This window comes from Pantherophis guttatus, chromosome 4, assembly GCF_059756535.1.
Source record: "Pantherophis guttatus breed Tessera chromosome 4, ASM5975653v1, whole genome shotgun sequence".
NCBI classification, from domain to species: Eukaryota; Metazoa; Chordata; class Lepidosauria; order Squamata; family Colubridae; genus Pantherophis; species Pantherophis guttatus.
In genome coordinates this window covers 151,988,012-152,000,155 of record NC_142066.1, presented here as the reverse complement: position 1 = coordinate 152,000,155, position 12,144 = coordinate 151,988,012, and the positions used below count along the sequence as shown (strand labels likewise).

General features: G+C 39.4%; 1 protein-coding gene across 10 annotated transcripts in view; it reads right to left on the bottom strand.

The window, feature by feature from the left end:
• Positions 1-12,144, bottom strand: part of ACVR2B (activin A receptor type 2B) — an 85,592-nt gene that overhangs the window by 21,899 nt on the left and 51,549 nt on the right. For 5 of the 10 annotated variants that reach the window (XM_034401620.2, XM_034401624.2, XM_034401621.2 and 2 more), the window contains exons 2-4: positions 5,850-6,057; positions 1,744-1,853; positions 1,599-1,655 (exon numbers count right to left, since the gene is read on the bottom strand). In XM_034401620.2, the coding sequence (XP_034257511.1) occupies positions 1,599-1,655; positions 1,744-1,853; positions 5,850-6,057 (375 nt within the window). The remainder of the gene's footprint in view (positions 1-1,598; positions 1,656-1,743; positions 1,854-5,849; positions 6,058-12,144) is intronic. The other 5 variants (XM_034401626.3, XM_034401623.2, XM_087893100.1 and 2 more) reach the window with 1 other exon arrangement.

Genomic DNA, 12,144 nt, shown 5'->3' with positions numbered 1-12,144 from the left:
GATTTTGGCTCCTGAAAAACGGTCTATTAGGGACCAATATTTTTCATAATTAGTACATTCAGCTGACAGACTGAAGCAAAATTGCAGCGTGGCGGCTTAGCTAGGAATGAACAGTCCATTGGTCCATAATGATCCAGTCATGTCCACCAACTGTCCCTTAAGTGGGCATCATTAACAAACGGCAGTTGTTTTGAAGATGGTTCAACATGTTTGCCATGTCTTCAGAACAAGAGGTTCTGAACAGCAACATCTGCAAGAATCTGCAGTGAAACTGAAATGAAGAAGCATAGATCATGACTCTTATCACACAAAACATGTGACCCCCGATACTCGTGATAAGGAATTTGATTCAAGCGTTAATCCACATTTGGCATCATGGCATCACTAGGCATTCGTCATCAAATTTCCCCCGAAAATTTCTTATTTATTTATTATTTCATCAATTTTTTTTTATTCCCCTTACATCAAAGTTTGTTGATTTGTTCGTTTCTTTGAATCAACAGAGTGCAGCAGCTCACTGCTTATTGCTTAAATGATCTCAAGAACTTTGATTCAATTTTTAAATCAGCTATTTCTTATCAGGACAAAGAGCAGACGAGTAGGCTTTTGGTCTGTAAAGGAAGAACAGCGTGTTCTGTTTTTTTGGATGGACACTACGTTCCGGATTACTTTATATCTTCTAGATCACTAATGCCTGACCTCCTGCCTGCCCTTAAAAGAATTGTAGGAAGCAGTGTGACCTGACCTACTGTTAAATATGGCCCTAATCTAAAATAAAAACCGATCAATCAAAATCACATTTTATACAGAAGAAGAGGAGGAAAAGCAGCAGCAGGAGGAGGAGGATCAGAACCATGAAAATGTTGAGCAAACTCTTTTTCTGGTCGTAGACTTTTCAACCCGTAACCTTTTAACTCTAGCAATGGACTTTTAAAAGTCAGCTCTTCTAACAAACATTCAGCCTGCCAGAATATACCCCGTGATTCTAAGAGGGAAAGGAATTCTCTTATTTTTATCTTAGAAAATTGCATTGAAATTTATTAATTCAACCAGAATAACAGAGTTGGAACCAGCGGTGAAATGCCCTTACCTTCGCTACTGGTTTGGAAGTGCTACACTCGCGCATGCCTCTTCTGTGCATGCACACAGCCTTCTGTGCATGTGCAGAGGGTCAAAAACAGGACGTAATGAAGTCCCGGCAGGTGGGCGGAGCCTCCCGCCGCTGGCGCTACCAGTTCGCACGAGCCGGATAGAACCGGCCGGATTTCACCGCTGGTTGGAAGGGATCTTGGAGGTCTTCTAGTTTGATCCTCTACTCAGGCAGGAAACCCTATACTATTTCAGACTAATGGTTGTCTACTCTCTTCTTAAAATCCTCCAGTGTTGGAACAATCACAACTTATGGAGGCAAGTTGTTCCACTGATTGAATGTGAGGAAATTTCTCCCTAGTTCCAGGATGGTTCTCTCCTTGATTAGTTTCCATCCGTTGCTTCTTGTCCTGCTTTGAAGAATAGCTTTTCTTTGTGGCAGCCCCTCAAATACTGGAAGACTGATCTCATGTCACCCCTAGTCCTTCTTTTCATTAAACCAGACATACCCAATTTCTGCAACCGTTCTTCACGTCTTTTCATAGCCAGCCTCCTTTTTTCATAACCTGGAAAAAACTACATTTTGTAAAAAAAACAAAACAGAAAAGGAAACTTACTGTACTGGGTTCAAAGATTTATACCCTTGATTCTCACCTTGTGGGCCATTAGGTTCAGGCAAGTGAGTGAACTTTTCATTGCAGAAATTCCCTTCACAACAACAGAAATATACTTGTGGGTTCTCTTCTGTGGCCACACATTCCTCCCTGTAGATTAAAATAACACAAAAGAAAAGAAGCTAAGCCAGTGAATTCCTGCGTTGTTCCATGCAACTGGACCTGCTTCACTATGCAAACAAATTCTTTTTATTTTCCTATTTTGCTGATGCACCATATTTTATAAGAGGTGCTAAAGGAACAAAATTCCTGGTGGGAGATCTTCAAACCTTGAAAGAAACTTGCAGAAGGTTAAATTAGAGGAAGTAAAGATATAGTTATAATAATCACAGGTGGTCCTCAACTTACAACCGTTATTGGGACTGGAACCTCCGATGCTAAGCAAGATAGTTGTTAGGTGAATTGACTGATTTTACAACCTTTTTTGCCATGGTTAAATGAATCACCACAGTTGTTAAGTGAATCACTGCAAGTTGTTAAATTACTAGCACGGTTGTTAAGTAAATCTGGCTTCCCCATTGCTTGTCAGATGGTCGCAAAAGGGGATCACAGGACCCCAGGACACTGCAACCGTCATAAATATGAGTCAGTTGCCAAGCGTCTGAATTTTGAAGACGTGGCTATGGGAATGCTGCAACGGTCATAAGCGTGAAAAATGGACATGTCTCTTTTTTTTTCCAGTGCTGTTGTAACTTTGAATGGTCACTAAACGAACTGCTGTAAGTCGAGGACTACCTGTATGGTATCACCACCTATGGAATCTTTATGTTGCAAGTCCACACAAAGCTACCTGAAAGAGGAGTGGCTCCTGATGCTTTTCTCTGCATGGAGGGCAGAGAAATCAAGTGGTCAATGAATAGATGATGGAGCCTTCACAAATAATGGCAGCTTGGCATATCATCCAGGATGGTAATCAGCTTGTTACTATGAACCAATTTTCACTAGTTTTGTCCCCATTTTCTATTATTGTTAATCAAATCTACAAGCCAATCTCTTATGAAATAATTCCCTTTTCACAGAAATTATAAGAATTTTTGGCTGTCCTTCTATGGCAGGCTGACCTGCCCTTTGGGTGCAATGCAAAAACACAGTTGGTAGCCAAACTGTTTCATCCTCTCGAATCTTGTGCTCCAGCTTTATCATGACGAAAGATCTGGGCCATAGTTTGTAAGCTCTACCGAGTAAACTATTTGCACACAAATAGTTGTGTGAACCCATGGTTAATGCCTCCCTTAGGAAGTGCAGAAAAGAGAACGGACATCCAAGAAAAATTGCTTAGTCTTGAAAGCCTACCCAAGAGTAAGTGGGCCATTATCTCTATAACCTGCAATTCCACCCTAAATGGATAATATTTCTTGAACTTCAGTTTTGTTACGTTGTTTGTATTTAGCACATCCTTCTCTGAGATGCCACCAAGATCCATCAAATGTCCTCCTAGTGGTATCAACCAGCACATGGGAAGGCCATGTCTCATCACATGGACAACAGGGAGTAAGAAGAGTGTTCAACTGAACAGAGTACAGGTAGTCCTCGACTTATGACTGGTCACTTAAGTTCTGATGGACCTATCTGGAAGGTACTTATGACCCACAGTCAAAGTTCTGATGGCTGGGGGCCAGGGGTGAAATGCTCCCGGTTCGGACCAGATCGCCTGATCCGGTAGCGATGGAGGCGGGTGGTAGCAAAAATCCCTGCCCACCTCCCATGCCCAGCTGAGCCGTGTAATCATCAGAGGCTTTTTTTTTTTTTTAATTTTTAAAAGCATTTTTTTCTACAACCTCTTCGGCCGAAAAAATGCCTTTAAAAGTAAAAAAAAAGCCTCTGATGATCACGCAGCTCAGCTGGGATTGTCAAAAGCTTTTAAAAGCATTTTTTCTACAACCTCTTTAGAGGTTGTAGAAAAAAATGCTTTTAAAAGCCTCTGACGATCCCAGCTGAGTTGCCTGATCGGCAGAGGCTTTTAAAAGAAAAAAAGCCTCTGCCGATGAGGCAACTCAGCTAGGATCATCAGAGCCTTTTGAAAGCATTTTTTTACAACCTCTTCGCCGAAGAGGTTGTAGAAAAAATGGTTTTAAAAGTTTTTTAAAAATGGCCACGCCCACCGTCACATTACCCCCCCACCCACACTAAGCCACGCCCACAGAACCGGTAGTAACAAATTTTAGATTTCACCACTGCTGGGGGCCCTCTACAGTCATGCGAGCACTCGTTGGGTGCTCAGCAACCGATCACAATTTCAAAACCAGGTCATAAGTATCTTTCTGGAGGTCCGTTGTAGCATCAAATAGTCACTAACCAACAAATCCTCAGGACTACCTGTAATGCAAATAGTCCATGACTCATTCCTGATGATTGGAGTGCTTGCAAGAATCATGGTCAGTTCAAAGAAATGTTCCTACCATCAGCCCACGTGAAATGCAATTCTGAATAGGTTCAGGCCACCCAATATATTTGTTTTTCTCTCAGCAATGACCATCATCCCACTTCTTGTTATAAATCTAACTTTTTCTTTCAACCACTATTACTCATGTGGTTGTAAACATTTAATAAGCAAATGTTTGCAAAAAAAAGAAAACCAACTAAGTGCATTTAAAAGGGATACAGCTGAGTGGTTTAGCTGACGCCATCAAAACAAAAACAAAATAGAACGCGGATGCATGTGTGGCCTTCCTGAAATGGGCAATTAATGGGCAACAGTAGCTCAAAAACAGGTCCACGGTTCCAGTCATTCTGCCTCGACCTTAACTTGTTTTTCTCCAGATTTGCTGCTCCAAATGATTAATTTTCTCCTTTTTCTACAGAAAACAAGCAAACAAGAGCACATGATTTCCCACGTACAGGATATTCTCTTGAGCAGGCTGGAAAAGGACTGGGCTTTCATTGTGCAAAAACACACGGGAGATATTTTTTACTTTACCGGATTCTACAATTACATGAAAAAGCAGGCAATTGTTGACCTAATGTAGAGACCTTAAATTGAAGTCAGCATGACCGACAGTCTTCCCACTCCTCAAAGTAGCTCTGTGAAAATAGCCCCTTTCAGCACGGAATACCTTCTTAAGGTGAGTGAAGGCAGATAGAGGCATTTCAGTGGGTGGGTGGGTGCGTGGGAATAGGGGAACCGCTGCTCCCCAGTGGTTATTGAACTATGATTTGCAGAAGCTCCAGCTAGTACAGCTCATCCTCGACTTACAACCACAACTGAGCCCAAAATTTCTGTTGCTAAGCGAGACATTTGTTAAGTGAGCTTTGCCCCATTTTACAACCTTTCTTGCCACGGTTGTTAAGTGAATCACCGCAGTTGTTAAGTTAGTGATGGGGTTGTTAAGTGAATCTGACTTCTCCATTGACTTTGCTTGTCAGGAGGTCACGAAAGGGAGGACCATATGACCCCGGGACTTGAGGGCACATAATCAATCAATCAACTTACTGCATTTGTTTTTATTTTATTTTTAATTTTGTTCACTGCCCAGTCATCCAATCGCTACCTGACTCCATAGCAGTTCTGGTTGCTATACAATATTAAAAACAAGTAACATATTCATTGTTTTAACTTCCATTAAGTCTGCTTTGTAAATCCCTACTTAAGCATTAATAAGAATGAAATCAAATGGGTAGCTTTTACAGTCTGGCTACTGTAAGACTTTCAATGCCCCACTCATTCTGACCCACTGATAGAACGACATAAATAAAATAGGGGGGGATGGCATGATTTAGTGGTTACAGAAGAGCAGGCTAGCTGGAAGGCGGAGTTAAGTGTGTCATGAGTTTAGACTCATTGTGTTGCCACAAGAGATCCAGGTTCAGCTCCCCGTGAATTCCATTGAATTTAGCCAATTTAACTTTGACCGTTAGCGGACTAAATTCTTTTTTTAGGTAGCAATAATAAACTCTTGTGTCTTGAACTCAAAGGAATGCTCCTGGTTATTTGCTCCTGACAGTTGTTTACATTAAGAATATGAACCACGGAGCCAAGATTCCATCGCTGACAGCCGATCTGTGATCATTCCTGTGGTGTGAGCTACTAAACAGGAATTTAGGACAATGTCTCTATTTCAGGAGGAATTCCTACCTCTTCACTCTTACCTGTCATAACAATTGAAGTCATCAAGCCAACATCCTTTCTTCACTAGTTCGATGGATCCAGAGTTGTTTCTCCAGGATGCATAGCAATGCAGGCGCTTGTCTTTTTCGCCTTCACAACGCTCCACTCCACTCTGGTTAGTCTTCTCCAGTTCCCAGTTGGCATTGTAATAAATGCATTCTCTTGTCTCCGCCTCTCCCTGGCTGGATCCTGGAGGAAGATGCAAAAGAATCAAACATGAATGATCGTATCGTGGGGAAGAAAAATAATGAAGGCTGGTCATTGATCATGCTGACCAGGTATGGTGAAGCTTGTAGTCCAGAACATCTGAAAGACACCAGAATGAGGAAGGTTACTGTCCCTATTTCTTACATTCCCAGAAAGTCATAAATAGAATATGAAATGAGATCAAACTCCATTCCCCACTAGCATTGATGATGTTGTCTAGTTTGGTAATGAAATGTCTCCATGAAAAGAACCAAGCTCAGAGAGCACCAAGGACTTCTCAAAAGGTAGACAACTCAAAACCTTCTAGATAAAACTAAACCCAGTACTTCCAGCATCCTCACTACTGCTATCAAGCTTACTGGATGACCTTGCTTGAAACCTGTAAAAGATTAGATTGCCTATTCACAGAGTTTGCACAAACAGAAAGTCCTCACTTCATGACCAATTTGAAGTTACAACAGATGTCCCCAAAGCTACTTATAATCAATTTTTCAAAGTTGTGATGGCCTTCATCAGAGGCAAATGACACTGGAATGTTAAGAACACCAAAAAAATTGACAAAATTAGTGAATAACTTGTCTGGGAAACCAAAAGGACTGGTGATGTTGCTTGCACAAAACCGAACACATCTGTCTCAGATTGGTACCAGAGGAAGAGGACAAGGTTTTGGTGGTCAGGGACCACACTCAAAATTTCCTTTAGAAGAGAAGACCACAGTGATGGAAACAAAAATATAAAACGGATAAGGGAGAGGTTTTCTCTAGAATAGAGTGAAGCCTGAGAATTCACTTCTCATCATTTGCAACTTAGGGTTCACCTCTGTTTTTTTAATTTTTCAGCCAACTCATTTCTCAAGGGCCAGAAGGTTGGCATTCCCACATTTATACAACAACTTTTGCCAATCGGTTGGGAAATGAAGATTGTGTAAACCTCAACTGGCAATAATGTCCCACAATGTCCTAAGATTTCTTGATGAAAAGAGAGGCAATGAACTCATATAAAGCTAAACAAGAGATTAATTTGCATCTCTGTGTTTGCTTTCTGTGGTTTTATCTATTTTAAGGCCCTCTTCATCTCATCCAAGGCAATTCTGCTCAATTTCCTTAGATTTCCAAAGCACAATCCAAATAACTAAGAAATAGAATATTGATCTTTCTAGGGTCTATCAGATCTCCCAATTCCTAATTATTTAACAAAAGGCTCATAATGGGTGCTCATTTTTTACACTCACTCATCTAATTCAGGGACATATCTTTAAATTACAATGTTCAGATTATTTTAGGCTTGATAATCATGACACTAGTTTATTTTTCTGCAATTAGCAAATATATATAATAACCATAACAATGAAATATAGTCTGTACTGCTTATTTTAAGTTGGACTAATTAAACAGTTTTAAAATAAAGACAATTTCATTTTTTACTAATTGATTGGTAAGTATATTCCTATTAGTAGCAGGATTTACTGTATTGTTACCAATTTGCAACTGTACTGAAACAGCCAAATAATTACAGTTTCAAAATTGTGTCAATTTTGTCAATTGTGTCACAATTGTGTCAAGTTTTGAAGATTAATTAAATTGGTTAATACAAATGTTGACAATTATGCCAAATTATTTTAATATTTTTTTTTGCCTCCTGCAATCTGTAGCAAAACAGGATCAGTTATTATGCAAACAGATCTCTCCGCCTTTTATAGAATTTGGGCATGTATAAAGAAAAGAGGTCTTCTGGAATGAAAAAAAGTCAAGAAATGATAATAATAACAACAGGCTTCATCTTGATATCAAAAGTGAAGATATATGGCAAGAAGAAAGAATTAATCACAGCCATTTTCAAACTTCATTTTCTACACATGGTACACATCTATATCAGGCTTTATCTTATTATTATTGCATTAAAAAAAGTTTTAGATCTTAGATCAACTTAATCTGGTAGAAGGTAATCACTATAAGAAAAATTTATAGTATTCTGGAGGAGGAAATCTCCTTTGTCTTTTCATGGATGAAATGTAGCAATAGCTTTTTTTTTAAAGCAAGGAAAATATAGGAACTAAACACAACTGTTTCATTTTGTAAGGCTTTGTAACTTTGATGCTGGGAAAATGCTTCAGAAATCAAAGGAATTGTTTTCAAATAACTTTGTTTCTCAACACAACACCCCACTTCTGCTTTGCAGAAAGATTAAAGAAACTCCCACAGATTCCCAATTTAGTGATCAGATGGGCCATTTGCAATAGAAGGACTCATTAAAACTTTCAGAGATGGGGCAATTCCATGCAGCATGTTTTACAGAATGTGTAGCAAAATCTAAAATTTGCTCACAATAGACTTTTCTTTTTTCTTTCTTTTCTTTCTTTCTTTTTCTTTCTTTTCTTTCTTTTTTCTTGCCCCCCCTCTTTTCCACTCTACTTTTCTTCCTTTTCCTCCCTCTTTTCTTTCTCCCTCCCTCCCTTTTCTTCCTCACTCACTTACTCCCTCTTGTTCCTTCCTTCTCCCTTCCTCCTCTTTCCCATTCTGTTTTCTTTATTTCCTTCCCCTCCCCACTCTTTTCCTTCTTCCCTCTGTCCCTCAGTCAGCCAATGTAACCCAGGAGATAAAGGTATATAAAGGAGCACTTTATAATAATGTATTATCTTCAGGGAGGAAGGGGTAGGCTGAATTACGTTGTCCCACAAATGCCTTGTAAACCACTGTGTTGAAAAACTTACTGCAAATAACACATCAACTAATAATTTGTCTGCCTTGAATGAATAGCACTGATTTTGTTTGATTACTTCCTGATGGCTCCCGACAATGTAGTTTTCAACTATTTAAACTGTGTGGATTTCAACTCCCAGGATTCCACAGCTAGTAAGCCTGCTGAGGAATTCTGGGATTCGAAGTCCACATCTCTTAAAACTGGCTGAGTTGAAAACGACTGTCCAGGGCAACAGTGTCTTGCAAACACCTAACAGCCAATTTAAGAATAACATCCAAAAATTCATAGATGATAAAACAGATGTTTTCATAGCTACCTTGAGCACTCTGGTTCCTACAGCCAAGTTCTAATCTATTTCTGTACCTATTATATATGCCCTGTTGAAAAAACAAATTCCATTTTTGCAGGTAGAACTCAGTATTTCAGTACACACTCAATCATTACCCTGGAACCTGGCTTGCCTTTTTTTGAGAAGCTTCCCATCTTTCCCTCCCTAATAAACTTATTGTTTTCCTAATTTATGGTCAGTGTGTTTAGGTATTCCCTCCTCATTTTTCTGGGGGTTATTTTGGAATACATTTGGAATTTGAAAGAGGGCTGTAGGGGTTATAGACACCACCGTATTTCATTCATCAGGATTTGCCAAAATTCCTTCCTCCTTGGAAAGAAATTGCAAACACCCATTTTCTTCCTGGTTAATCGATCCACCATCGAACTCAGTGAGAATTAGTAGAAAATAAATGCGGGAGGTTTTACCTTTGTATTCTGAATGGAATAAGTCAGAACCTGTAAGCCTTCTTTTTCCACACACACACACACCATTGATCATACCTAAACTGCTTTGGAGGCATTTTTTTGGCTGAAGAATGGGTTCAAAATGTCACAAGTGGATGGATGGATGAACAATAAAGTTTTGGTACTGGAGTGATGGTTCTTCTTTGATCAACCTCATGTCTGTTGGATTTAGTTTTATATCCCACTGCACAGGTTTAAGGATATCACACGGAATGTGTTATTTTTTCCTACAACATCCTCCTTTTCTCCAGTCAAAGGAAGCCTTTTATCTCAACAACAACCCTAGGAGGTAGGTGGGAAGAAAGAGCAACTTGGCCTTCCACAGTTCAGGTTGCACTTGTTAGATGGACTCCCTTGTTCCCAATCCCACACCTGAACCACTTACTGCCATAAATCTCACTTTGGAAAACATCTTTGTATGATCAGATATAATAAACATTATAAAGCAGTTAAACAGGTAAGAGGGAAAAGGTCATAAGCCTCTACTTACAAGGGAGAAATCTCCTCTGAAATCATAAGCCTTCCTTTAAAGCTGAGGCTGTACAGCGGCTTTGTTAAAAACAAGTGTTTTTTATCCACAAAAGTGAAAAATAATTATAGATATACAGCTTTTAAAACCCAAGTATAATCATTTCAGGTCAGAAGTCACTTACAGATGCCCTAAAGCAGCTTATCAGATGCTCTGAATCTGCTTCAAAGGGTGCTGAGTTGACCAAAATTGCTACTCTGCCTTTTCAATATTCCTATTGGTCCTTCTTGACATTTTCAAGTACCATAATTCTAAATCACGTGGCTTGATAATCTAAGGAGGAGCCGGGACTGAATGCAATACCAAATAAGCAGGCAAGAGAAGGTTAAGTTCATAAGGGCAAACTTCAGGTAAATCACGGCTCCTAAGAACTAAATTAGATTTGTTTTTCCACCGTTGGTACCTCAACACAGTTGTTCATCCATCTTCTTGGCAGAGTAAGACAGAAACTGTGCCGTTTATCTTGGGACTGTCAAGACAGACTGTGTCAAGCACTGTTATGAAGTTTTCTGCACATCTGGATCCAAATATATTAGGAAAGATGCCTGAGAAACCCTGGAATGGAATTCCTCAGTTCAAGATGCCCTACTCTCTTAGTAAATCTTAACTATGACTACCGGCATATCAATGAGAAAGGAAAATTAAAGTTCACCCCCACCCTACCCCGATTTAAACAGAAAAATGAACATTTGTCTAATTTTTCAGGGATAATCTTTTTATGACAATTCCCTCCCACTAGTTCAAGGCCTAACTCTTTGAAGAAGTCTACAATGCATGGAAAGACGAACAAGAAGACAACTAGAGACAAGGTGGACAGACTCAGTTATGGTAGTGATGAATGCATCTTGGAAGAGTTGAAGGACCAAGTTAGAGAGAGAACATCGCAGAGAAAAATCTATCTATGTGGTTGTTAAGAGTCAACTTGGCATGTAACCAGTCAATTATATTTGTGGCTCCCTTGTTCACTCAATTGTACCCTAATTTTTATCCCTTTTTTATGCTAAAAAATTGCATTTAAACCTGAACATCCATGAATGTTCATTGTGTACATAGGGCAGCTATGAATGAATATTGTATACATAGGGCAGATTCAATGGAGGATGAGATCCCTCCATTGAATCAAATGATAAGTCTTTGTCTTGACTTATGGAATCCCCAATGTATGTGCTCCGAGGATTGTAATTGCTAACAACACACATATATTTAATGTTTCTATGTTCATAAACACAGTGATAAATGCATCTACAAGAGCCCCACATGGGAGCAGAGTTCTCAGTGCTCAAAAAAAGAAAAAAACTTTAGGGAATTGTTAATCCACAGATGAAACTGAATTGCAGATACACTAAATAAAACTGGTGGCAACAACAACAACAACAACAACAACAACAACAACAACAATAATAATAATAATAATAATTTTATTTCTATACCACCCTTCTCCCGAAGGACTCAGGGCGGTGTACAGCCAATTTAAAAACACAAGACACAACAATAATTAAAAATTAAAATAATTAAATAGATTTGGCCGATTTAAAACCCCAAAAATTAAAATACCCCAATTCAAAACAAGTGTGTGTGTGTGTGTGTGTGTGTGTGTGTGTGTAGAATTAAAGATGACAACTGGCACATTTTTCACCTAACTAATGACAGAACAGGCCAATCATTCTTGACAAGAGTGACAAGACACATGTCCAGTCGTAATTTCCCTACCAGATCAATGTCTATTCTGTGGCAAACTAAGATCGGCACAGTTTAGAAGGCCAGGATTTGAGCTCACAGGACCTTCCGAACTATGCAGAAGTAGTTCGTCAGAATAGTAAATTTCATTCTGTTTTAGAGAGGTTTAATTGAGTATGCATGTGATCGCAAGTTATTTCCCAGCAGGTCAAAACAGGACTGCATGAATAGACTTCTGCTTGGCTGGCTCAAGAAGGCATGAACAGTTTCAGGCCCTCTTCCAGCAAAACCTTTGCAGCTGTGGAAATGACTCTTGCTCCAGTTAGAGCAGGCAAAGTCACCCAAGACTGCTCTTTTAACAGGCAAGG